General features: G+C 35.4%; 2 protein-coding genes, 1 long non-coding RNA gene and 4 pseudogenes across 6 annotated transcripts; 2 read left to right on the top strand and 5 right to left on the bottom strand.

Annotated features, from left to right (window-relative positions):
* Positions 1–2,658: 2,658 nt before the first annotated feature.
* On the bottom strand, positions 2,659–3,450 carry LOC147939160 (kunitz trypsin inhibitor 2 pseudogene; annotated as a pseudogene). Its single transcript, XR_015566282.1, has one exon. The product of XR_015566282.1 is annotated as a kunitz trypsin inhibitor 2 pseudogene (transcript).
* Positions 3,451–6,460: 3,010 nt separating this feature from the next.
* Positions 6,461–7,025, top strand: LOC147939159 (uncharacterized). Its single transcript, XR_015565953.1, has 3 exons — positions 6,461–6,615; positions 6,722–6,861; positions 6,980–7,025. It is a non-coding gene; the product is annotated as an uncharacterized LOC147939159 (long non-coding RNA).
* A 1,183-nt stretch (positions 7,026–8,208) lies between these two features.
* Positions 8,209–9,056, bottom strand: LOC104712826 (kunitz trypsin inhibitor 2 pseudogene; annotated as a pseudogene).
* Positions 9,057–13,058: 4,002 nt separating this feature from the next.
* Positions 13,059–13,890, bottom strand: LOC147939158 (kunitz trypsin inhibitor 2 pseudogene; annotated as a pseudogene). Its single transcript, XR_015565877.1, has one exon. The product of XR_015565877.1 is annotated as a kunitz trypsin inhibitor 2 pseudogene (transcript).
* Positions 13,891–15,987: 2,097 nt separating this feature from the next.
* On the bottom strand, positions 15,988–16,861 carry LOC104712824 (kunitz trypsin inhibitor 2 pseudogene; annotated as a pseudogene). The gene has a single exon (XR_015565876.1). The product of XR_015565876.1 is annotated as a kunitz trypsin inhibitor 2 pseudogene (transcript).
* Positions 16,862–19,429: 2,568 nt separating this feature from the next.
* On the bottom strand, positions 19,430–20,429 carry LOC104712822 (kunitz trypsin inhibitor 2-like). Its single transcript, XM_010429796.3, has one exon. It carries the CDS (start codon positions 20,205–20,207, stop codon positions 19,518–19,520), a length of 690 nt encoding a protein of 229 aa, XP_010428098.2. The 5' UTR covers positions 20,208–20,429; the 3' UTR covers positions 19,430–19,517.
* Positions 20,430–20,742: 313 nt separating this feature from the next.
* LOC147939157 (endoplasmic reticulum oxidoreductin-1-like) lies at positions 20,743–24,230 on the top strand. The gene is made up of 9 exons (XM_087467477.1): positions 20,743–21,742; positions 22,118–22,249; positions 22,366–22,615; positions 22,710–22,820; positions 22,906–23,024; positions 23,121–23,225; positions 23,321–23,523; positions 23,605–23,731; positions 23,815–24,230. The coding sequence occupies exons 1-9, from the start codon at positions 21,572–21,574 to the stop codon at positions 24,007–24,009; spliced, it is 1,413 nt and encodes a 470-aa protein (XP_087323603.1). The 5' UTR covers positions 20,743–21,571; the 3' UTR covers positions 24,010–24,230.
* The last annotated feature ends 1,690 nt before the right edge of the window (positions 24,231–25,920 follow it).

Raw genomic sequence — 25,920 nt, 5'->3', positions numbered from 1 at the left:
CTCTCATAATAGTAAAAATATTACCAAATAAAAACTCAAAAAAATTCATCACTCAAAACCATGTAAACCATAAACCTAGAACTACCATCATTAGTTTAAATAAAAGAAAGCCCCCAATTAATTATTGCAAAAGAATAATCCAACCCAATTAATTATTGCAAAAGAATAATCAAACCCAATTCTATAAAAAAAAGTACGAACCAAACCAAATAATTTAAAATTTTATTAAAACTAAAACCATGTGATCAAAACAACTAGGGGACACACCCCTTATTGCTTACGTCTTCATCGTCATCACCACCATCTTCTCCAATAAAAGTCTCCATGGTCTCTTTTGAAGTTGAGATCACCAATGTTCTAATGCGGAAGCTTTAATTTAGATCCACAAGAATCAACCGCTCTTATATCATGTAAAATTTAGAGAAGGGTTTTGGTGAAAAATCTTTATTATTATGTTATTTCTTTTTAATCAATGATACAAAGGTTTATATGATACCAGGTCTTATAGTTTACAACAATATTAGAGTTTATAATAACCGACATAAACAAAACTCAACATATACCATCGACCCGTACACCAATATACGATACGGTTGAGTTAACCAACGAACGAAATGAGCCTCAACATCTCTGTTTCTGGCCACATTTGACATTAATCTCTACTAATTTTTAAAAAAGAATCGAAAACTAAAAATGAAACCTAATGATGTCAACCAAAAGTATGAATTTAGCAGAAAGTATAACTAAGCACTTAGCCATAGAACTTACTCTCGTAAGGCACTAGAAAAAAACATGCGTGTTGTATTATTTCAATTCTTAACTCATTATTTTTGGCCATGAACGAGTCTCATCAGGCTTTGCGTTACATGCTTTTTGTAACATCCTCCCTGGCCCTTAGCGTAACTTCTCACAGACGTCACATTCTGATTCTGGCTTGGTTCTAATTTTCTACTCGTGAATCGATTCAAACTTCGATTTTCAGCACGAGAGTCATGCACAATAGTATCCATGTTAACTAAACACATATATAAAGGATTATCAAATAATTGATGGGTACAAAAGAAAAGTTTCCAATCAGAAAGATAGGGATGTGTGAACCAACCGGCCACAAAACTAAGAATGTTCTTCAACATCTCTCTTTCTGCCAACCGTTTTCTTTGAAACAACATATTAAAACAAGAACAGAAATTAATTTTCACCACGCTCTAACAAGGAAAACAAATGAGTGACGGACAATTCTATTTTAATGAAGAACAAGTGATAAAAAAATACCATGTTATATAAATACAATTCAACGTACGTGGGCAGACAAGTTTTCCACACGTCACATTCTAATCATTCTTGTGATGGGTCCTTAATGTCTAATTAACTTTCTACTACAGTGATGGTTGAAAGAGGGGTTTAAACTATGGTAATCGATTCAAACTTAGATTTTCAGCACGAGGAACATGCACAATGTCCATGTTAACAAATATATATAGCAATATCAAATAATTCACGGGAAGAAGACAATATTTCAATTCAAACAGATAGATAGGGAAGAGTGAATCAACGTATAAATGATTATAACATCTCTGTTTCTTTCTAGGCACAAGTTTTCCTGTTAATATTTTTTTTTGTTGTAATCTATTACATCATTATAGAAAGTATTGTATCTAATCTTATTACAAATGATGTTTATTCCCATTTCTAAAAATTATAAGATATATATGCTTTACTTGGACGGAACGATCGATGTAATAAACAACACAACAACTACGTTTGTAATCGAATGGGAGGATTGAAAAGTAATAACCTTCCTAAAAGAGTGGTTATCACTTATCAGTACGCAAAGCAGCCAGTTTATGAAGTTTAACAGAAAATATAAGTTTGTTCGCTAAGGACCATTATGAGATCATGATTAATTCTGTAATAAACGGTTATATATGAAAAAAATACCATTAAAAATTATGATTAAAATACGTGTTTGTAAATTATTTTTCTAGAGGTTTTTATATATGTTGGATATGCTTTATTGATTGAATTAAGAAACTATAACACCAACATTAAAAAACGTGATATTCTCTATTTTATGCATTTATGACAGCTTTACCTTTGTATCAAGCTTCTCTCATCTTCCTCTTCTTGGAGTCTTTCTCATCCTCACGATTCTTTCTTCCGTGGCCACCACCACCATCAAACGGCACTGCCGTCACCGTCATCAACACCATCCGCCACCACTACCGGACTTCAGCCGCTGTTCTATCTCTCGAGCCTCCGATCGCCAACCCGGCGCGGCAACATAGATCAAATCTCTGCCCGTGCCTCTACCTACCTTCAAGCCTCCAATCTCTCATGGCTCTTTTCTCCTAAACATCAAAAATGTTTTTTTCCTTTACCCTTGATATCACTTTCTTAATTATGATACAAATAGTGCTATATTTTTAATCTATTTAGTAAATATGGGTATTCAACTAAATCACCCAACATATATTAATTAACTCATACTTGATGTTGAATATTCATTCTTAAATTTATCTCGTAATTTAAAAAAAAAAATTCTTAAAGTTTATTTTTTGTTAATATTTTCTTGAAGTTGTATTATTCTTTTTCTTGTTAGCATGCTCATTGACAATTGACAATTACGGCCAATGCATGCATAGTCATAAGAAAGCGCTAGAAAGGATAATTTTATTTTATTTATGGAAAGTAAAAACATGCATGCGGGTATTATCTCAACCCATTATTTTTGGCCATGGACGAGTATCAGGCTTTGTATTTTTACATGATTTTGACAAATTGACTAGTAGAACTTGTAGTAGTAGGTTTATCAAACTTTTTGAATTTGACAAGTAAGGTTTTAGCCTTATCATTGGTGAGAACTACTTGTGGTGCCCCTAAAGCTCCTGGTTTAGTTCCAATAGGTCCGGCAAAGCTGGTCAGCTTGTAGGTGTTTGCTCCGGCTCCTTCTCCGGCATTCTCAAACTTAAACCAGCTATTTTTTTCCTGCTTTGTACCACCGACGAGAAGGGGAGGCTCTTCGGTAGCTGATGAGGATTCCTTGACTTTCCAAAACTTGGAATACTGAGTGCAGGCCCAAAATTTGGGCGACTTAAACTCAACGTTTACATAATCATCTGTGGAAATGGTTGTTTCCATGATTGCGTTTCGAATTGAGAAGCTAACGGGTACGCCTGGTATGTAATCAATGGGTGATTGGACGATGCCAAGTGGACAGAGGGCAAATATTGACCGTGTAGGGGGGGCTGGGACAAGACCACCTCCGGAGAAGTTGGTATTGACCGGCTGGATGAAGTATTGTTGATTGGTTTGAAGATAATTTCCGTCAGCTTCCTTCACTAGTTCTCCTGCTTGGATGCAGACAGCTGCAGCTAACATGAGAGTGATGAGAAAAGAGACCACTGAAAGTTTATTCATTTTGTTGGTTTTGTGTTTTCTAGGATTTAGTGTTTACTTTTCTGAGGGGTTTGAGTTGTGGAAAACAAGAACATTTTGTAACGGTATTTATAGGAGTCGTGCAGTTAAATCGAGCATGACAGTAAAAAAAAAGAGATAACAAACTACCATTTGGTTGAGTGAAACGTAAATTTGTCAGCTATAATGTTTGGCTTTTTTTCGGCAAGGTCACATTCTGATCATTCTTGTGATGGGTCTTTAATGTCTATCTTTCTACTATAGTGAAGGTTGAAAAGAGGGGTTTAGACTATGGTAATCGATTCAAACTTAGAATTTCAACACGAGGAACATGCACAATGTCCATGCTAACAAATTTATATAGCAAAACAAGGATGATCTAATAATTCACGGGAAGAAGACAATATTTTCAGACAAATAGAAAAGGATGAGTGATTCAACGCATAGAATGATCACAAACATCTCTCACAAGTTGTCCTGTTAATATATATATATATTTTTTGTTTATTACATCATCAATAGAAAATATATTATATCTAATCCTACAAATTAAATGACACTCAATCCATCGAATCTAACTACCAACGTCGTATTGAATATGACGAACGGCTCCACGGATCACCAAATTAAAGAATGTGTATTTTGGTTAATTAAAACAAGCTGCTAAAACATGAATTAAAATTATCTCCGCAACGACCTTTTTCTGATAAGATAATAAATAAGTGTCGATAGTTCACTACTAAAGAAATTCGCTGTAATGAAAATTCAGTTTTTGTATAACCAGCAAGCGAAATGAATCAAGAGATGGAAGAAATGGCAGATCGTAAAACTTGCCGTATATGCATAATCTACCAGTACAGTAGACTTTCTGATCCAACGCTGCGGACAACACCCCTAATCACTTGTGCGTTTTATTCCTGATTTGAATTATAATTCCCATCGTTTAATTCGTCAGTCTCATAAGTCATAACATGTTTTTTTAATTGTCATAATTGACTCTATTTTTTTATAAAAGAGTTTTTACACATATAAACAATGACTGTAATTAAGCACGAGGAAAATGCACAGTGGTGGTCCATATTAACAAACAATATGAAGAAAAAGAGGGTTTATGCTTTGTGAAAACCGATCAAATAATTCATGGGGAAAAATACAAGATTTCAAACAGAGAGATAGATTCTCAACATCGGTTTTTCTCTATCCGTCCATATTTTTCTTTCTTATTCATTTAAACAATGTACTGAAAACAAGAACCATGCATGATTATCTCACAACCACAATCTAAAATTAGGAAAAAAAAACTCAAAAATTAGTAATCCATTTTTTTTTATATAACCAGAAAGCGATAAGAGAATCAAGAAGCGGAAAAAAAATAAGAGAGTGAATTATGCCTTTCAGAAGAATTGAGAGGAAAATGCATGCAGAAGCAGAACACTTAACTATATATAGTCTACAAGTACAATTACAAGTGTATCCTAATTAACACTTACGACATCCCCTAACGGCTAACCGCATATACGTGTGATATTGCTCCAGTGACATTCCACAAAGGGACACTTAACCACTTAAGGGATTTAATTATTCCTGAAATGGATGTTAATATTATTACCATTTCTAAAAACTATAGGATGTGCTTACTTGGATTTCACGATCGATAAAATAATTATACAACACAACAGCTCCGTTTGTAATCGAATTGGAGGATTCAAATATAATAACCCTTCCAACAAAAAAAGTCTCAGTACGCAAAGAAGCCAGTTTCTCTCTCTCAACAGAAAAAAGGGGGCTGAGGCTTTAAGGACCTGTAAATCATTTTTTTTGGAGATTTTTTTTTTTTAATACTAGATATGACAACGTTAGATTTACAAGCTATAGCAATATAATATTCATAGAGAGAACATACAGTATTACAAGCTCTTCTCCTTGCTCCAACAAGCCTTCGATCTAGGCTTCAAAAGAGTTTCTTTTGCTTCAGATTCGCTTATGCTGATCAAAGCACTCCATTCAGAGTCCTTTCCGAAAGATCTGTATGGGATTCTCCAAGACATCCTCGTTCTATCCGCTAGATTTGAAGCTTGCTCGTTCTCTTTCGTGAAAAAGGAGAACAATCAGAAGGCAGATGAGATAACCAAAGAGTCTTTAATTTCATTCGTTGTACCAAACTCAGTCTTTTAATTAATAGGAACGTATGTGTTTTGACAAAAAAAAAAAAAAAAAAAAAAGAACATATAGTATATGGGAAATTGGACTGTATTACCTAATCCTTTATTCTATAAAACACAAGTCACCTATCCAATAAGATTGTGCTATATCAGATTCTTTTCAATTTAATTTGTCAAAAAAATAAAACAAAATTCCTTTTAAAAAAACTCCACCGATCGTGAATAAATAATTCTGTAAAAAACAAAAAAAAAATTAACAATGGAATAAAGCCAGATCAGATTTTTTTTTTTCTTTTTTTACTTTTACGTTCATTTTTTGGACAAGACTTTTACGTTCTAAATTCCTAAATCTACGCTCACATACCACAATTTTCTCAACCTTATTCACAGTTCAAACGAATGTAAAGATTTGTGAAATAATAACTTTGCTTTTTTTTTCTGTACCTAAAAATTATCCCACGATCTCAATTCTTTGTTTCCACGATCCTCAAAAAACTTACCACACTCTTTTCATCAACTGACTTCAAATCAATATATATATCAAAATAAATTATCACTATCAACACCTTCGACAAAGAAAACCCCATCAAATCTGCAAAAAAAAATTGCAATTACAGTTACGAACCAAACAGTTTTTGATCAGATCTCCGAAGCATTCTTCCTGCTACTCCGTCGAACCCGAACCGTCAACAATTCTCATTTCATCATTTTTTAATCCATCTACGACCATTTCCGTCATCGTCTTTTGACACTCAGAAAGTGATTCATCTTTCGTGTTTCACTCACCTTCTCTAAATCATCATAGAATCTGTAATTTATTTTTTAATATTCAGCAGTTACTTTTAATATGTAATTTTGACTGCCACTTTTTTAATTGTAGGTAGGATTGGGGTCGAAGGTTGATTTCAGGTTGCGCGCTTATGCTAAAAACTTATGCGTAATTGGTGAGAAAAGGAGTATGAACGATATAAAAGAACTCAAAATTTCCAGACATCCATGTCATCAGATGTTGAAACTACAACTCAGTACGTGATTTAAGGTTAGTTCCATCAAACGATAAGATCAATTTAAATCATAATCAACTCAGTGCATTATCAAATTTAAGGTTAGTTAAATATGCTTCTGGTTTTATGTATAATAATTAGGTCTTGCGGTCTCTTTTTGTCCTCAAGTCAAAAGTTTCCTCCAGTCTTGGTTGCACATATGTTCACAAGTGACACAAGACGTATTAATTTCAAGGAGTATATTAGAACTTATAACTCGATGTTTGCAGTCAGTTCCACAGGTAAGATTGATAATATGCTTCTGGTTTTAAAGACGTTTAAAAGTCTTTTATATTTTTATACAATATACTTGAGCATATATATGTATGACTAACTTCTTACAATGATGATAAACTTCAGGAACATCTAAGAACATGATACATACTTATATGTGAATCTCAAGGTAACACATTTACACAATTTTCATATCATCAACAATATATATCAAATATATATATATATATATATATCATTGACAAATATATATATATATATATATATATCATGGTCAATCCTACTTAAATTCTAGATTATTATTTATTTTTCTATGTAGGTACATGACTCAAAGATGTTCCATCTTACCTAAGCTACCCTATGGTTTTCTTGGGGAACTTCTATGGATTGTACATATAATATTATGTATTTTGTATTTATTTAGTCTACCGTTTCATGCTTAGTACGATTAAACTATGTGTTTTATTATCAGTTATCATCAGTTTCAAATCGATTTTGTTTTACCACAATTTTAAAGCAATGATTTTTTTTTTATATAAAAATTTTAGTAAAATAAACGGTACGCACGGGGATAATACTAGTTTTTCTATAAATTAAGAAACTAACACCAACAAAAAAAAAGGTGATATTTCTATTTTATGCATTTATGACAGCTTTACCTTTGTGCTTCTCTCGTCTGCCTCTTATTTCTCATCCTCACGATTCCTCTTCCGCTACCGTGGTCATCAACACCATCCGTCGCCACCACCGGACTTCAGCCGCTGTTCTATCTCTCAAGCCTCCACTTTCGTCCGCATAAGCAAAGATGATTGCTGCTCAAGAGTGGGAGGCAAGTAAGGGCACCAGCGTTTGGTGCAGCACCTGCATTTCCTTTTCAATAGAAAGGAATAGCCAAACCAACCCAGCTGGCTGATCAATCTCAGAGATCTTATCGGCTCGTGCTTATCGGCTCGTGCTTATTTATTCTCAGGAATCGCCAACTCGGCGCGGCAAGATAGATCCTAATCTCTACCCGTGCATGCATCTACTTTTCAAGCCTCTAATCGCCAAACTCTCTATGGCTCTTTTCTCCTAAACACCAAAAATGTCTTTTTCTGTACCTTTGATGTCACTTTCTCAGTTTTGATACATATAGTGCTATATTCTTAATTTATTTAGTAAATATGGGTATTCATCAAATCACCCGACATATTTTGATAAACTCATACTTGATATGTTGAATATTTATTCTTAAATTTATATCGTTATTAGTTTCTTAAAGTTTATTTTTTGTTAATATTTTCTTGAAGTTTTATTATTCTTTATCTTGTTAGCATGCTCATTGACAACCACGGCCATACATCAGTCATAAATAATAAGGCGCTAGAAAGGATAGTTTTATTTTATTTATGGAAAGTAAAAACTTGCATGCGGGTATTATCTCAACCCATTATTTTTGGCCACAGACGAGTCTCAGGCTTTCTTTTTACATGATTTTGACCAGATGACTAGTAGAACGGGAACATTCTTAGACCTAACTTCTCAACCCGAGAAGTAGAAGTAGTAGTAGCATCATCCACCTTGTTGAATTTGACGAGTAAGGTCTTAGCCGTATCATTGGTGACAATTAGTTGTAGTGCGCCTATCCACCCCCCTGGGATGGCTCCAACGGTTCCATATGAGGTGGTTAATTTGTAAGTGTTTGATCCTTCTCCTTCTCCGGCTTTCTCAATCTTAAAGTGGCTATTTTCGTCAAACCGTTTACCACCTATGAGAACTGCAGGTTCCTCGGAAGCGGATGGGGAATCATCTACTTTCCAGAATTTGGAAAACTCAGTGCAGACCGGCCAAATGTCTGACTTGAAATCAATGCTTACAGGTAAAGATGTCGAAACTGGGGGTTTTCCACCAATTGGTAAATGGAAGCTGACTGGTAGGCCTGGTTGGTACGGAAGGAGTGTTTGGGTGATGCCAAGTGGACAAAAGGGAAGTATATTAATTGCGGCTGGGACAAGACCACCCCCGTTGTTATTTGCCGGCTTGATGAAGTATTTTGTACGGTCCATAAGTGGATTTCCATCTGTGTCCTTCACCGGTTCCCTTCCTTGGATGCAGACAGCTGCAGCCAACAGGAGAGTGATGAGAAAAGAGAAAACTGAAGGTTTCTTCATTTTGACTGTTTTGTTTGTCTTTTAGGGTTTTAGTGATGAGTTGAGTGTGGAGAGCAACCACATTTTGTATCGGTATTTATAGCAATCCTCAGCGGTTAAAACAGGACATAAAAGTAAAAACTAAAAAGAGAAAAATCTATCTTCGATTAATTCCAGCACGAGAAACATGCACGGTACGTAGTTGTGGTCCATGTTTACTAACATACAAAGCATAATTTGGAGGAATGCAAGGTTTCAAAAGGAGAGAGATAAGGCTGAGTGCAACCACGTACGAAATAATGTTCCACATCTCTGTTAAATTCTGGCCATAATTTGTTTCATTTTTTCTGTTATTTTAAAGAACTTGCTAAAAATAATAACCAAAAAATGAAACCAGATATTTTTCACCTCGATTTGGAATCTCTCTGATAATAATATTAAAGCCATAAGAATCAAGAAGATCGGAGGAAATGGGGTGAATAATACTTGTCTAAGTGAATAATTATACAGAAGAAGAGAGGAATTAAGATGCAGATATTAACACAACACATTGCATAAGCTATATATTAAGATTAATGGATTAGCTAGATTCTATATTCCTTCATTTTTCATTTTTTCTGGAAATTAAACTCCTAACTAATACATACATCAAGATTCATATTGACAATATGCGTGTCCCCTACTATGATCTTTCATTGCTCCAGTGACATTCACAAAGAACCATGCACGTAACGTAACCACTTGGGCTTTTATTGATAAAATTGATGAATAATATTCCCCATTGTATAAGTCATATCATAAGATTAGCTTTTTTCTTGGTCGCGCCGTTTACTTTATATAATAACTTTAAGTTACAACATCTCCTTCATTGTTATCCAAGGCATCACCGTGTCTTGTATATTTATATACAACATAATTGGTAACAACCCGCACTATGTGCGGTATAAAATAATTATTAAATATTTTTACTGTAATTTTTATTTACAAAATCTATTTATTTATCGGTAATTAGAATCTAAAATTCGATTGTATAGTATATATATATATATATATTAAAATATATAAAATTTTTGAATAATAATTAAAATCTAACCAATGAAAATTATTATAATATCAATTTTATATTATCATATCATATGAATAAAGAGTTCTTAAAATTTATTTTACAGATTTTATAAAAATATAATTAAAGGATATAATTAAGTTAAAAAGAGAATATAAAAATTGAATTTTGGGTGTTACTTATATTTTTAAAAAACTGATGTAAATATTATTAAAAACTAATGACAAATAAAAGAAATAATGTATGGAGCTATGTGAATGCGACATGTCAGCATTTTGTGTTAGAATACTTTTCTTTTAATATATAAAAGATTAAAATTAAATTAAAATTAAATTAATTTTAGATACTATCACTAATAAAGATGATCTAAAGAATCTATGTATATGCTCAAAAGCTGAAAAGTAGAGCAAGTCGATTTTCTTTTGGTCTGAATATTTTATATATATATATATATATATATATAGAAGCTAGTTTTATGGTTTAGAATGTTGGTAAAATTATTTTGGTGCTTTATATATAGTGCAAGGGAAAATCTTTCCAAGCTTAAAATGTTATCCAATAATACTTTAGTATCCTCTGCTAGTCTACTTTCTCCTTTCTGCTAATTTAGATTTATGATTGTCGATATTAGCCTATTAGGTTTGCCCAATGGTTCATGTCGACTAACATATACTACTATAAACGATGATCAAATAATTCACGGGAAAAATGCCCACTGGTCCCTATCTCTCTCATTGAACCAACGTACGAGTTATTTTCAACATCTCTGCTTCTGCCCGACATCCTTTCTTTGCACAGTTTCTTGATACAAGAAAATAGAGAGTTAAAAAGAGGTTAAGACTCTTTGGTTATCGATTCAAACTTCGAATTTAGCACGAGGAAAATGCACAATTGTCCATGTTAACAAACAATATAATATGAAGAAAAGAGGGCTTGGGCTTTATGAAAATCGATCAAATAAATTCATGGGAAAAAGACAAGATTTCAAACAAAGAGATAGGGACGAGTGAACCAACGTACGAATGATTCTAAACATCTTTGAATCTGGCTATCTTTTTCTTTCTTATTCATTTAAAAAAAGTTTCAAAATCATTTTAAACAATTCATACATAAAAACGTATGACTGACGTGCAGACAACTCTGCATAATCTACGTACAAATAGTGGACCATATGCTAATTAATGAACATGTACAATATTCGACATCATACATGTTTCCTACTAGGCTAGTACGTGTGATATTTACTCACCAACTCCTTTTTTCTTTTTAATTTAAAGAGTTATTGTAATAATTGACTTTCTTTAAGAAAAAAGATTAAACGATGACTGTAATTAAACAACACACCAAAAAAATGAAGGACCACCATAAGCCTAATACTCCATTAGAGAGCACTAAACATTTAAACAAAAAAGGGAGCACTAATTAAGCATGGTTAGTAACTAGTAAATATACAGAATTAATTTTACTGTAAACACACAACTTCGGTTATCGATTCCCACTTTCATCTTAGACTCTTCGGTATCGATTCGAACTTCGATTTAAGCACGAGGAAAATGCACAGTGGTCCATGGAACAAACAATATGAAGAAAAGAGGGTTTAGGCTTTATGAAAATCGATCAAATAATTCAAGGGAAAAAGACAATATTTCAAACAGAGAGAGATAGGGATGATTCTCAACTATCTTTGTATCCGTTCATATTTTTCTTTCTTATTCATTTAAACAATGTACTGAAAACAAGGACCATATGCATGATTTCACAACCACTGTCTAAAATTAGGTGAAAAACTCTAAAAGTAGTAATCCATTTTAATAACCAGAAAGCGATAAGAATCAAGAAGTGGAAAAAAAGAAGTGAGTGAATCATGCCATTCAGAAGTCAGAAGAATTGAGAGGAAAATGCATGAAGAACACTCTACTATATATGTATAGTCTACAAGTGTGCCCTAGTTAACACTTAGACAGCCCCTAACCACATATTACATATACGTGTGATATAGCTCCAGTGACATATTCACAAAGGGACACCTAACGACTTAAGCGATTTAATTATTCCTGAAATGGATGTTTATTCCTATTTCTAAAAATCATCATTTACTTGGATTTAACGATCGATGTAATTATACACACAACAACTCCGTTTGTAATCAAATTGGAGTCTCAGTACGCAAGAAGCCAATTTGTGAAGTTGATCCTCTCTCTCAACAGGAAAAAAATAATAATAACATTTTTTGGAGTTCGCTAAGTAAAGTACCATTATGAGATCATGATTAATTCTGTAATAAACGGTTCTGAAAAAAGTACGATACAAAAAATTGTGATATAATACGTGACTTTGTAGATCATTTTTTGAGTTTTTTTTGTTATATTAGATATGCTTTACTGATTGAATTGTTAAAGAATGACAACGTACGTATTTTTGGATTATTTTTATATATTGTAGATTTACAACCTATAGCAATATATTTCCTTAGAGAGAACATACAGTACTGTATGTGGGAAATTGCACTGAATTTTCTATTTTATGCACTTATGACAGCTTTACCTCTTTGTGCTTCTCTCCTCTTCCTCTTCTTTCTCATCCTCACGATCCCTCTTTCGCTACCGTCATCAACACCATCCGCCTCTACCACCGGACTTCAGCCGCGCGCTGTTCATTCTCTCAAGCCTCCGATCGCCAACTCGGCGCGGCAGGATAGATCCAAATCTCTCTATGGCTCTTTTTTCTTAAACACCAAAAGTGTCTTTTTCTGTACCTTTGATTTCACTTTTTCAATTTTAATACATATAGTGCTATATTATTAATTTATTTAATTAGTAAAATATGGGTATTTATCTAAATCTAAAACATCTGACATATATTGATTAACTCATACCTGATATGTTGAATAATATTCTTAAATTTATAAGGTAATTAACGTTTATTTTTTGTTAATATTTTCTGAAGTTTTATTATTATTTTTCTTGTTAGCATGCTCATTGACAATCACGGCCATGCATAAATAAAAAAGCGCTAGAAAGGATAGTTTTATTTTATTCATGAAAAGTAAAAACTTGCAAGCGGGTATTATCTCAACCCATTATTTCTTGCCATGGACGAGTCTCAGGCTTTTTTTTTACATGATTTTGCCCAGTTGATTAGTAGAACGGGAACATTCTTAGACCTAACTTCTCAACCCGAGAAGTAGAAGTAGTAGTAGCAGCATCCACCTTTTTGAATTTGATGGGTAAGGTCTTAGTCGTATCCTTGGTGACAATTAGTTGTAGTGCGCCCATCCACCCCCCTGGGATGGCTCCAACGGTTCCGTATGAGGTGGTTAATTTGTAAGTGTTTGCTCCTGCTCCTTCTCCGGCTTTCTCAATCTTAAACTCGCTATCTTTGCCAAACCGTTCACCACCTATGAGAATTGCACGCTCCTCGGAAGCGGATGGGGAATCATCGAATTTCCAGAACTTGGAAAACTCGGTACAGACCGGCCAGACTTTGGACCTGAATTCAATGTTTAGAGGGAAAGATGTATTAACGATGGGATTTGCACCATATGGTAACTGGAAGCCAACCGGTACGCCCGGTTGGTACGGAAGGAGTGTTTGGGTGATTCCAAGTGGACAGAAGGGAAGTATATTAATGGCGGCTGGGACAAGACCACCTCCGTTGTTATTTGCCGGCTGGATGAAGTATTGGTTTCGGTCGCTAACTGGGTTTCCGTCAGTGTCCTTCACTGGTTCGCTGCCTTGGATGCAGACAGCTGCAGCCAACAGGAGAGTGATGAGAAAAGAGACAACTGAAGGTTTCTTCATTTTGACTGTTTTTTTTTTCTTTAGGGTTTTAGTGATGAGTTGTGTGTGGAGAGCAACCACATTTTGTATCGGTATTTATAGAAATCCTCAGCGGTTAAAACAGGACATGACAGCAAAAAACTAAAAAGAGAAATATATATCTTCGATTAATTCCAGCACGATGAACATGCACAGTAGTCAGTAGTGGTCCATGTTTACTAACATACAAAGCATACTAACGACAGATCAATAAATTGGAGGAATGCAAGGTTTCAAAAGCTAAGAGATAAGGGCCATAAGGCTGAGTGCAACAACGTACGAATAATCCACTCCACATCTCTGTTAAATTCTGGCCGTAATTTGTTTTTTCCTATTTAATTATTTTAAAATAACTTGCTAATTAAAAGTAATACCCAAAAATGAAACCAGATATTTTCCACCCCGATTTGAAATCTCTCTAATAATAATATTAAAGCGACAGGAATCAAGAAGAGGAGGAAATGGGCTTAATATACTTGTCTAATTGAATAATACAGAAGAAGAGAGGAATTAATTAAGATGCCGATATTAAAACTTTTTCTATTATAATTAATGGAATAGCTAGAATATCCTATATTCCTACATTTTTCTGGAAATTAAACTCCTAACTAATACATACATCAAGATTTCTATTGACAATACGCGTGTCCTCTACATTGCTCCAGTGATCAACGAACCACGTAACCAATTGAGCGTTTTATTGATAAATTTGATGAATATATTCCCCATTTGTTTAAATGATATCATGACATTAGCTTTTCTTGGCTGCACCGTTTAGTACTTTATCCAAGGGTTCTATTCAATAATCTTACTATTACAAACTTATCCGCTACAAGTTTTCAACATATCTGTTATCAAACAATTTTAAAATAGAAGTTTCAAAATTTGTAGGTGTATCATAAACTTTCTCTTATCCAGTTGTCTTTTTTTTTTTTCAATAACTAACAGTCTTTATACTTTTATACTAATAGTTTCTCTTATGTCAACAAGACATCGAACAAAGAATTGTTTCTAGAAAGATATGTGTACAGAATATTTCGATCTCTCTTCACTTAACATAATTCTATAAAGACGTACGATACCCAATGGGTCATGTTGTCGACTAACATATATTACAATAAAGGGCGATCAAATAATTCACGGGAAGAAAATCCCCAATGATATCATCTTTGTGATATATATTATATTGAATTGAAGCTAGCAAATAATATCATCTACGTGATATACATATATTTTTGATAAATTTTCGTTCTTACATTTATATATTGATTTTTTATAATTAAACTGTATTAATTTGTTAGCAGGCTCATTGACAAACCAGGCCAGTTTAATGAGACTGCTAACAAATTAACCAAGAAAAAAAAAGGATAACAACATGCGTACTGGTATTATAATCCAACCCTTTTTTTTGGCCATGGACAAGTCTCGCGATTTACATGAGGAAGATGCACAGTGGATGTCAGTGGTCCCTGTCAACTAAAATGCAAAGCATAAATTGGAGGAAGAAAAGGTTTCAAAAGCAGAAAGATAGGGTTGAGTGAAAACAAACGCTCGAAATAATCCTCCACTTCTCTGTTAATTTCTGGCCACGATTTGTTTTCTCTATAATTTTAAAAGAATTTACTGAAAACAATAACCAAAAATGAAACCAGATATTTTCCACCCCGTTTCGAAAGACAACAATTAAACATTTGTCTAATAATAATACTAAGCGACAACAAGAATCAAGAGGAGGAAGAAATGGGGTGAGTAAAACTTGTCTCAGTGAAATTATACAGAAGAAGAGAGAGGAATTAAGATGCAGAAATTAAAACTTTGTCAATACATAAGAACAAGAGAAGATGCAGGACACTACACAACGTCGCTTCTTGTAAAACAAATTAGGGTTTTGATTTAAGTGACATGTAAAATATTTACTAATTCAGGCCACAATCCTTCTCTTATTTCCAATTCTATCTCAATTTTTCCAATTTTTGACGGTTGTAGCCAGACTTAAAATCAAAACGTGCATTTGTGGAAAGCTTGTTGGTTTACATTACACTCTGTTACATCTTTTTTTTCCTTTGTTGATAGATATCTCTATAACATTTTTCACATTGACAATTCCGGCCGTTCATAATAAAGTGCTGGAAAGGATAATTTTATTTTATTTATGAAAAGTAAAAACATGCATGCGGGTATTATCTCAACCCATTATTTTTGGCCATGGACGAGTCTCAGGCTTTTATGTTACATGATTGTGAACAGTTGACTAGTAGAACGGGAACATTCTTAGACCTAACTTCTCAACCCGAGAAGTAGAAGTAGTAGCCGTAGTAGCATCATCCACCTTGCTGAATTTGACGAGTAAGGTCTTAGCCGTATCATTGGTGACAAATAGTTGTGGTGCGTTAAGCCACGACCCTGGGGTGGCTCCAACGGTCCCGGTTAAGGTGGTCAACTTGTAAGTGTTTGCTCCTGCTCCTTCTCCGGCTTTCTCGATCTTAAACCAACTATTTTTCTCATGTGCTTTACCACCGATGAGAACGTCAGGTTCTTTGGGAGCCGATGAGGAAACATCGACTTCCCAGAACTTGGAAAATTCGTTGCAGACCGGCCAGATGTCTGACTTGAACTCGATAGTTACAGGTACAGATAGCCTAACGGTGGTGTCCATTGTTTCGTATGGTAAATCGAAGCCAACTGGTAGGCCTGGTTGGTATGGAAGGAGAGTCTGGGTGATGCCAAGTGGACAAAAGGGAAGTATAGTAATGGCGGCTGGGACAAGACCACCTCCGTTGTTACTTTTCGTCTTCACCGGCTGGATGAAGTACTTTCCCTTACGTAATGTAACTGAATTCCCGTTGGTGTCCTTCACATCGTCCGGTCTTTGTCCTTGGATGCAGACAGCTGCAGCCAACATGAGAGTGATGAGAAAAGAGACTACTGAAGGTTTCTTCATTGTAACAGTTTTGTGTGTGTTTTTAGGGTTTGAGTGAGTTGAGTTATGGAGAGCAAACACATTTTGTATCGGTATTTATAAGAATCCCCAGCGGTAAAACTGGACATACTGTAGAAAGAGTAAAACCCTAAATTATCAGCTATAAATCTTCATTGGCTTTTTCCTCACGTCACACGATCTGATATCCTTGGTTTCTAATTCTTTACTACATTGAGAGTTGAAAAGAGTAGATTTAACTCTGTGGTAATCGATTCATATCAGACTTAGATTTTCAGCACGAGGAAAATGCAAAATGGTCCAAGTTAACTAATTATCGGACAACAAATATGACAAAAAAGGACGATCCATAAATAGGAAGAAGACAATGTTTCAAAAGCAGAGAGATAAGGCTCAGTGAATCAATTAACGTACGAAATGTTTCTACACATCTCTGTTGTGGCCATAATTTGTTTTCTTTTTCCAATGAATTAAAAAGAATTTACTAAACAAATACAAGAAACCAAATGATTTCTATCTCATTTTCCAAGAAAGCAAACGAGTGACAACAATTCAAAATCCATATTGCAATAATAAACCGATCGATTTTGTAAGACCACTAACCATATAGTACAAAGAAACACGTATATGATTATGTACTCCCAATTTTTTAAGACCACTAACCATGCTGAGAGTTTTATTCGTAAAATGAATATGATTACTCTTAATGTTTATTACGGTCTGCAACAACTACTTTTTCTTTTCTTCATACATGTAAACGATGCCTGTATTTTAATTAACAACACAATCTCTTTTAACCCAACCTCGTGATATATTGTTCATTATTATCAAACTTATCACCGTATCTTGTATGCAAAAGAAACCAATTACTAGTCAGTTAGATTTTGGGAGTACACAGAGAAACATAAGCCTCAAAAACAACGAGCACAAAACAGGAGTTAGGGCACCGGAGAGTAGAATAAATTTACGATGTGTGGATCTGAACTCGTAAAAGTAAACAATCAGCCCAAATCGACTCGGCCCAAATCAGTCTTTGACTTATAGCAATGAAACGACAGCCTTGAATAGAGAAGCGTTTAATCAAACGGTCGTTGACTGGGAGGCGTTGCCTGACTATTCCGTGGCAATTAGTTTCACGAAATACGCGTGTCAAAATCGTGACTATAACGTCACCAAAAGCCACGAAACTATTTAGTCCACGATCGTTTCCGTGTCTTGTCGTGTCTGTATGGTCATATAGCCACGAAAATGTGGTCTTCTCCACGGAATATTCCATGGCTATAGGCTCTGTTTTTACTAGTGCATGACTGGGAGGCGTTGTAAAGGGAACTTGGTTTTTAATTTTTTTTTACCCATTACGAGAACAGAAGCATCCTATTGGCAACTGCACGTCACGAGATGAAAACAAAACTCCGTTCCAAGTTCCAACACGCGCCGACTAAAACAAAAGCGCGTATTATTCAAAACCCCACGTCGCGCTGAACTGTCATAAATAAAAGATGTGTCTCGCATTGAAGCTGTATAACGCTTTGCTTGCTTAATTAAGGCGATCTTCAGACACAAAAACGTATGACTGACTGGCAGTACCGGCGTTGATGCGGTGCCAACGGTGCTTTTGCACTGGGTTTCATTTTAAAAAAAAAAAAATTATAAGGTTTTGAGCCCTCAATGTTCAATATTTTGATAAAAATGATCATAAATTTATGAAATCTACAACTAACACCTCAAAAAGATCAAAAAAAAAAAAAAAATTGCACAAGGTGCAACAAAAACTTGAGCCGGCCCTGCTGACGGCAAATCAAAAATAAAGAAAATCTCAAAAATGGTATTTTATAGCCAGAAACACATAAAGCGACAAGTAACACAATACGTGGAAGAAAAGAAGAGAGTAAAAGCTTGCTAGATCAAAGAGATAAATATGCATGCAGACAACTCTGCATAATCTACGTACAAATAGTGGACCATATGCTAATTAACACAATATTTATGACTACGTACGTATGATATTATTGCTCACAAAGAAACACGATACCACTTGAGTATTTTATATCCTTTCCAATGAAAAAGGTCCCAGTCCTTTCATATCGATGGACCATGGCTATCAGACTGTCGGAATCATCACCGTGTACGCAAGGAGACGATTTTGTGAAGTTCAGTCCCTCTTTCTCCCTCAACAAAAATTTGATTTTTGGAGTTCGCTAATCAAAGACCATAATGAGATTTTAAAATTAATTTAAAGTTTATATACGAGATATATAAAACAAATGATTATGATAACAAGACGTCACTTCGTAAATCATCATTCTATTTTTTTCTCCTAATATTGGATATGCGTTATTAATTGGTTTTATTATTATCATGATTGATATCATAGATTTACAAGAGATAACTATATCCTTTGATCTCTTTTCATCGGAAGAAGACACATTAATTAACTTCATACGTTTGTCCAAAACAAAATTAACTTCATACTTTTATGTTACTTGTGATATATTTATGTCATAATTGATCATTTTCTTGGTCTGACAATTCTCGCTCATAGTCTGAATTCTGATAGTCTTTTTTCCTTAAATAAAACATAATTTTAATTAGGGTTATTCATGGATAATAAGAACATGGGGGTGGGTATTAGTTAACTTCATAATTTATTTATCTCAACCCATTATTTTGACCATGGACGAGGCTCAGGCAGTCAGGCTTTAACATTACATGATTTTTAGTAGAAAGGGAACATCCTTAGACCTAGCTTCTCAACCCGAGAAGTAGAAGTAGCAGCCGTAGTAGCATCATCAACCTTTTTGAATTTGACGAGTAAGGTCTTAGCATCATCATTGGTGAGAATTAGTTGTGGTGCGCCACCCCAAACCCCTGGGGTGGCTCCAACGGTCCCGGTTAAGGTGGTCAACTTGTAAGTGTTTGCTCCTGCTCCTTCTCCGGCTTTCTCGATCTTAAACCAACTATTCTTCTCTTGTGGTTTACCACCGATGAGAATCTTAGGCTCTTTGGGAGCCGATGAGGAAACATCGACTTCCCAGAACTTGGAAAACTCGTTGCAGACCGGCCAGATGTTTGACTTGAACTCGATAGTTAAAGCTACAGATGTCTTAACGATGGTCTCCATGAGAGCGTATGGTAATTTGAAGCTAACCGGTAGTCCCGGTTGGTACGGAAGGAGTGTTTGGGTGATGCCAAGTGGACAAAAGGGAAGTATGTTAGTGGCCGCTGGGACAAGACCACCTCCGTTGTTACTTTTCGTCTTCACAGGCTGGATGAAGTATTGTTCACCGAGTTTAACTGGATTTCCGTCACTGTCCTTCACCTCTTCCTGTCGTTGTCCTTGGATGCAGACAACTGATGCTGCGAACATGAGAGTGATGAGAAAAGAGACTACTGAAGTTTTCTTCATTGTGATTGTTTTGTGTGTTTCTAGGATTTGAGTGAGTTGAGTTGTGGAGAGCTAACGTATTTTGCATCAGTATAAATAGAAATCCTCAGCGGTTAAAACTGGACACGACAGTAAAAAGAGTAAAACCCTAAATTTATCAGCTATAATGTTTGATTATTGGCTTTTTCCTCATGTCACATGACTAGACTTCTACGGTAATCGGTTCAGACTTAGTTTTTCAGCACGAGTAAAATGCACAAGAGTCCATGTTAACTAACTATCGTACAACAAAAATAATAATAAAAAAAGGATGATCAAATAAATAGGAAGAAAATACAAGGTTTAAAAGCATAGAGATAAGGTTCGGTACGTGAATGATGAATCAATTAATGAACGTACGAAATGTTTCTGGCCACAAATGAGTGACTTTGACAAATTTGCGATCTATTTGAGTTTAACAATTCAAAATCCATATTGCAATAATTAATAAACCAGTTTTCTTAAGAGCACTAACCATATACATAAAGAAACACGTAACCATTAATCTGAGAGGTTTATTCGTAAAATGAATATGATTACTCCCAATGTTTATATATATCATATTATAAGATTAGCTTTTCTTGGCTGCAACAGCTACCTTTTTCTACATACATGTAAACGATGAGTATTGTTCATTATTATCAAACTCATCACCGTATCTTGTATTTCGATGAAAATACACCTCTTTCTCTCACTCAGTACAGCATAAGCCTTAGAAACAACGAGCACAAAACAGGGGTTAGGACACTAACGAATGCCTTGTAAGGCACGTACGGTGATGACTATCTTAGGGCACCCGGAGAGTAGAGAAATATATATTACGATGTGTGGATCTGAACCCAATCAGCCCAAATCGACTCGGCCCAAAAAAAAATGAAAACGACAGCGTTGAACAGGGATGCGTTTAAGTCAAACGAATGGTCGTTGACTGGGAGGCGTTGAAAAGGGAACTTTGTTTTTTAATTTGTTTTTGATTACCCATTACGAGAGAACAGAAGCATCCTATTGGCTAATGCACGTCACGAGATGAAAACAAAATTGGTCCAAACACGCGCCGACTAAGACAAAAGCGCGTGTCATTCAAAACCCCACGTCGCGCTGAAATGTCAAAAAAATAAAGAAGATGTGTCTCGCATTGAAGCTCACAAGCTATAACGCATTTTCATGACTTTGCTTGCTTAAGGCGATCTTCAGACACAAAACACAAAACACAGCAATGGGGTTTTGAGAAATCCCGGAAGACGCTAAAAAAAACGTTGTCTTTTTTTGTTTTTTGTTTTTGGGTTAAATTTATTGTTAAAAGGATTTGTTATAATTTCTCTCCCATTCGTTATTGTTATATCGTAATGGGAAGAGGAGCAATCAAAGAAGAAGAGAGCGAGGGGAAGAGGAAAACATGGCGATGGCCTTTAGCGACTCTGGTTGTTGTGTTTTTGGCAGTTGCTGTGAGCTCAAGGACCGCTTCTAATGTTGGTTTCTTCTTCACCGATCGAAATTCTTGTAGCTGTTCACTTCAGGTTTTTGGATTTCACTCTCTTCTTTAAATTCTCTCAATCTTTTTGCTTTCAATTTTGTACCTTTATGAACTTTAAGGAATTTTGACTTTTTAAGGTTCTCTCAAAGTACAAATTTTGGTGTTCTGTTTGTGTTTCTGGATTGGGTATTTGAGTAAATTTGTGGATATCTGTGACTGTGATGGATTCAGGGTAATAAAAATTGAATCGTTTGATCACATTGTTTAGCCACAATGGTAATAAAAATTGAATCTTTTTGGTCACATTGTTTAAATTGAAGATGTGTGTGATTGTCAATGTTGTTGTAAGATTTAATCTTTCAGTGGATCAAGATTTGATTTTTAGTCTTTGTTTTTTTTTTTTTTTTTTTATATGCAGGGAACTGGTAAATACAAAGGTATGGTTGAAGACTGTTGTTGTGATTATGAAACAGTGGACAATCTCAATAGTGAGGTCTTGAATCCTTTATTGCAAGATCTCGTCACTACACCTTTTTTCCGGTACTTTAAGGTCAGTGATTGCTTTTTGAATCACACATTATGTCGATAAAAAGCTATGGAATTTGTGTACAGTTGTGTAGTTAGTGACTTTTTGTCTGGCTGTTTTTTATATGTGTGGGGTTATAGGTTAAGCTGTGGTGTGACTGCCCATTCTGGCCAGACGATGGAATGTGTCGTTTGCGTGATTGCAGTGTCTGTGAATGTCCAGAGAATGAGTTTCCAGAACCGTTTAAAAGGCCACTTCCTTCTGATGATCTCAAGTGTCAAGAGGGAAAACCACAAGCAGCTGTTGACCGTACAATAGATAACAGAGCATTTAGAGGTTGGGTTGAAACCAAGAATCCATGGACGCATGACGATGATGACACAGATAGCGGTATGTAGTTCTAGGGACATCTTCTTTGAATATATGCTATACTGTGAATGCTTACTAAAAGATCATTTGATGATTTAATGTGACTTTTGTACAGGTGAGATGACTTATGTCAATCTTCAATTAAACCCTGAGAGGTATACTGGTTATACTGGACCGTCGGCTAGAAGGATTTGGGACTCCATTTATTCAGAGAATTGTCCAAAGTGTGAGTTTAATTTCCCCACCATATTAGTATTGGGGACAAAGGCTTTTAATATGATGTATGTTGAAGTGTATATGGGTTCCTGCAGATTCATCTGGGGAGACATGTCCAGAGAAAAAGGTTTTGTACAAATTGATATCTGGTCTTCATTCTTCGATCTCGATGCACATAGCTGCTGATTACCTTCTTGATGAGTCAAGCAACCAGGTTTGTGTTTCTGAGCAAAAGATAGACAAGTCTCTCAACATGAATATGTACTTTGGTCTTGACTCTTGATTGATATGTATTTTCTTTGAAATGCAGTGGGGACAGAACATGGATCTGATGTATGATCGTATTCTGAGACATCCGGATCGTGTTAGAAATATGTACTTCACTTATCTCTTTGTGCTACGTGCTGTTACAAAAGTGAGTAACTTCTCTCTTTTTGGGAATTTCTATGTCTCTTTAAATAATCATTCTATTAGTCTTATGAACTGACTTCTTGCAAATGTTTGATTCAGGCAACAGCATACTTGGAGCAAGCAGAGTATGACACAGGAAACCATGCTGAAGATCTGAAAACACAGTCCTTGATTAAACAGTTGTTGTATAGTCCAAAACTACAAACAGCATGTCCTGTTCCGTTTGATGAAGCTAAGCTGTGGCAAGGTCAAAGTGGACCAGAATTGAAACAGCAGATCCAGAAACAATTCAGGAATATAAGGTTTGTCTCATTATTTTCCTTTTGGCAAACGTAGAGAGAGTGGTAATAGTAATACAGCTAAGTAAATGTATGTGTATGCAGTGCACTGATGGATTGTGTAGGCTGTGAAAAATGCCGGCTTTGGGGGAAACTTCAGGTTCAGGGACTTGGTACAGCATTGAAAATTCTCTTCTCTGTTGGAAATCAACAAGCCGGAGACCATCAGACAGTGAGTTACTCAAACATCTTTATGCATGATTTTGTATATTTAGATGTCGCCGAGTCTGAAGTAATTCTTATCTTTTTCAACAGCTGCAACTGCAACGGAACGAGGTGATTGCATTGGTGAATTTGCTCAACCGTCTCTCCGAGTCAGTTAAAATGGTCCACGATATGGGACCAGACGTGGAGAGGCTAATGGAGGATCAGATAGCTAAAGTATCATCAGCTAAACCTGGAACTGGAAGATTAAGAAGAATATGGGATTTAGCTCTCTCCTTGTGGTGAATTACATAACAAAACGAACTGTCCAGCTTTTTTAGGCATTCATGCTCTGAATCATTTACAAGCCTAGGATGGATAGCATTATAGAGGAGAAGTCACATACAAAAGATTTTGGTAAACAGATAAAAAAAAATTATACATTCTTGAGGTCTAATTTACTGATACAGATTACAGAAGCATGATGACAAAAGTTTGATTAATTAATAATAAAACACATTTTATTATTTCTTAATGAAAAATAAAAAGATCCATTAATGTAAGTTATGTTGAAGCAACAGAACGAGTCACTCGAGTTACATCTTTGGGTTTTTAAAAAAAATCACATGTATTCAAATTGTGATTTTAAAATTAGGGAGAATAAATAGAATTATTTCCTAATATTATGTTGGAAAACTTTGTTTACAATGTGGTGTGAATAAAATTAGGCAATTTTTGAAATATTTTACAAGTAAATTTTATAGATAATGGCTTGTTCATTTGGTTGATGCAGGCGGCTGCGGTTGTGGTAATGGCAGCGGCAACGGCTGCGATTATAGTAGCGGTAGCGGCTGCGGTTGTAGCAGCGGCTGCGTCTACATTTTTAACCGCTGAATCGAAATAACGTTTAAAAATATTAGACGCAAGTCGCAGCGTTATGACGCAGATACCTGCGACAAGCAAACGAACATCTGCAACAACGAAACGAACAAGCCCAATTTCTTTCTTTTATTATGCAATGTGAAAATGATACTTTGATTTCAAAACGAATCAGAAAAGTAGCTCCTCGTACTGAGGTTACACTAGGTGTCTTACGAGCACCATTTATATATTAAAGTAAAGAGAATTGCAAACTATGCAATTTGGTAAATCAAATTTTCATGTGTGTTTGATAATTCAAATAAGGACCAATTAGCTCAGTAACCAAAATAAAAAAAATCATAGCAGTAAATAACACCATATATAAAAAAATTAGAGAATTAGGATAAGGGTATAGCAAAATTACCACTTTAGTGTTTTGTGCAGTTGAGGGAGTGGTGGTTGTTGGTTGGAGGTGGTGGCCGGTGGCCGGAGGAGGTGGCCGGAGGAGGTGACCGGAGGTCGGAGGTCGGTGGCCGGAAGTTGGTAGCCGGAGGTTGGAGGCCGGTGGCCGGAGGTAGGAGATTGGTGGCCGGAGGTCGGCGGTGGAGGAGTTTGCCGGAGATCGCCGGAGTTTGCCGGAGGTCAAAGGTTGCCGGAGGTCGGAGATCGCCGGAGTTTGGGGGTGGCCGGCGGTGGCCGGAGGAAAACTAAACCCTAGAAGATAGTACATTGGAAACCCAAGGGGTGGCCGGAGGTCGCCGGAGAGGGTGGCCGGAGGTCGCCGGAGAAGGTGGCCGGAGATCGCCGGAGAAGGTGGCCGGAGGTCGCCGGAGAAGGTGGCTGGAGGTAAGTTGCCGGTGGTGGTGTTAATGGTGGATGGAAGAGTAGAAAGTGTCATTAATACATAAAATACAGTCAATATAACCTTCTTATGGTTACAATGGCTACCCAGTTAATTATAGTTTTTTTGTGTGTTATTGCTGCCAATTTCCCTTCAAATAATTTGCAAGTATGCATTGCATACCATTACCGAAAAGAACTTAAAATTCTATTCAAATATATAAAACTAGATAACAACTCGCACTATGTGGGAAATAAATCTATGTAGATAAAATTAGAGTTATGAGTAAAGTTATGTTCTAGGATCTAAAATTTGTTTTTGTAAAAAATATATATATAACCTGGGAGAATATGTTTAAATCAACATATTATGTATTAACTAAATATATGTTCAATTTATGCAAGATTTTTTATTTTTAAAAAATTATTTATTTTGTGTAAGTATGTTTCATCCGTGAAATATTATACCAATGGTATTAAATAAGTCAATTCCCTATAATAATGATTATTGTGATA

The sequence above is a fragment of the Camelina sativa genome, chromosome 9 (assembly GCF_030686135.1).
Source record: "Camelina sativa cultivar CO46 ecotype springtype chromosome 9, ASM3068613v1".
Lineage (NCBI taxonomy): Eukaryota > Viridiplantae > Streptophyta > Magnoliopsida > Brassicales > Brassicaceae > Camelina > Camelina sativa.
This window is presented reverse-complemented; position numbering and strand designations above follow the sequence as displayed.

Excerpts from the sequence above, each read along its gene's own strand:
- LOC147939157 (XM_087467477.1), top strand. The coding sequence starts at position 21,572 with ATGGGAAGAGGAGCAATCAAAGAAGAAGAGAGCGAGGGGAAGAGGAAA. Across the intron at positions 22,616-22,709 it reads CGATGATGACACAGATAGCG|GTGAGATGACTTATGTCAAT; the intron begins GTATGTAGTTCT and ends ACTTTTGTACAG. Across the intron at positions 23,226-23,320 it reads TGCTACGTGCTGTTACAAAA|GCAACAGCATACTTGGAGCA; the intron begins GTGAGTAACTTC and ends TGTTTGATTCAG.
- LOC104712822 (XM_010429796.3), bottom strand. The coding sequence starts at position 20,207 with ATGAAGAAAACTTCAGTAGTCTCTTTTCTCATCACTCTCATGTTCGCA.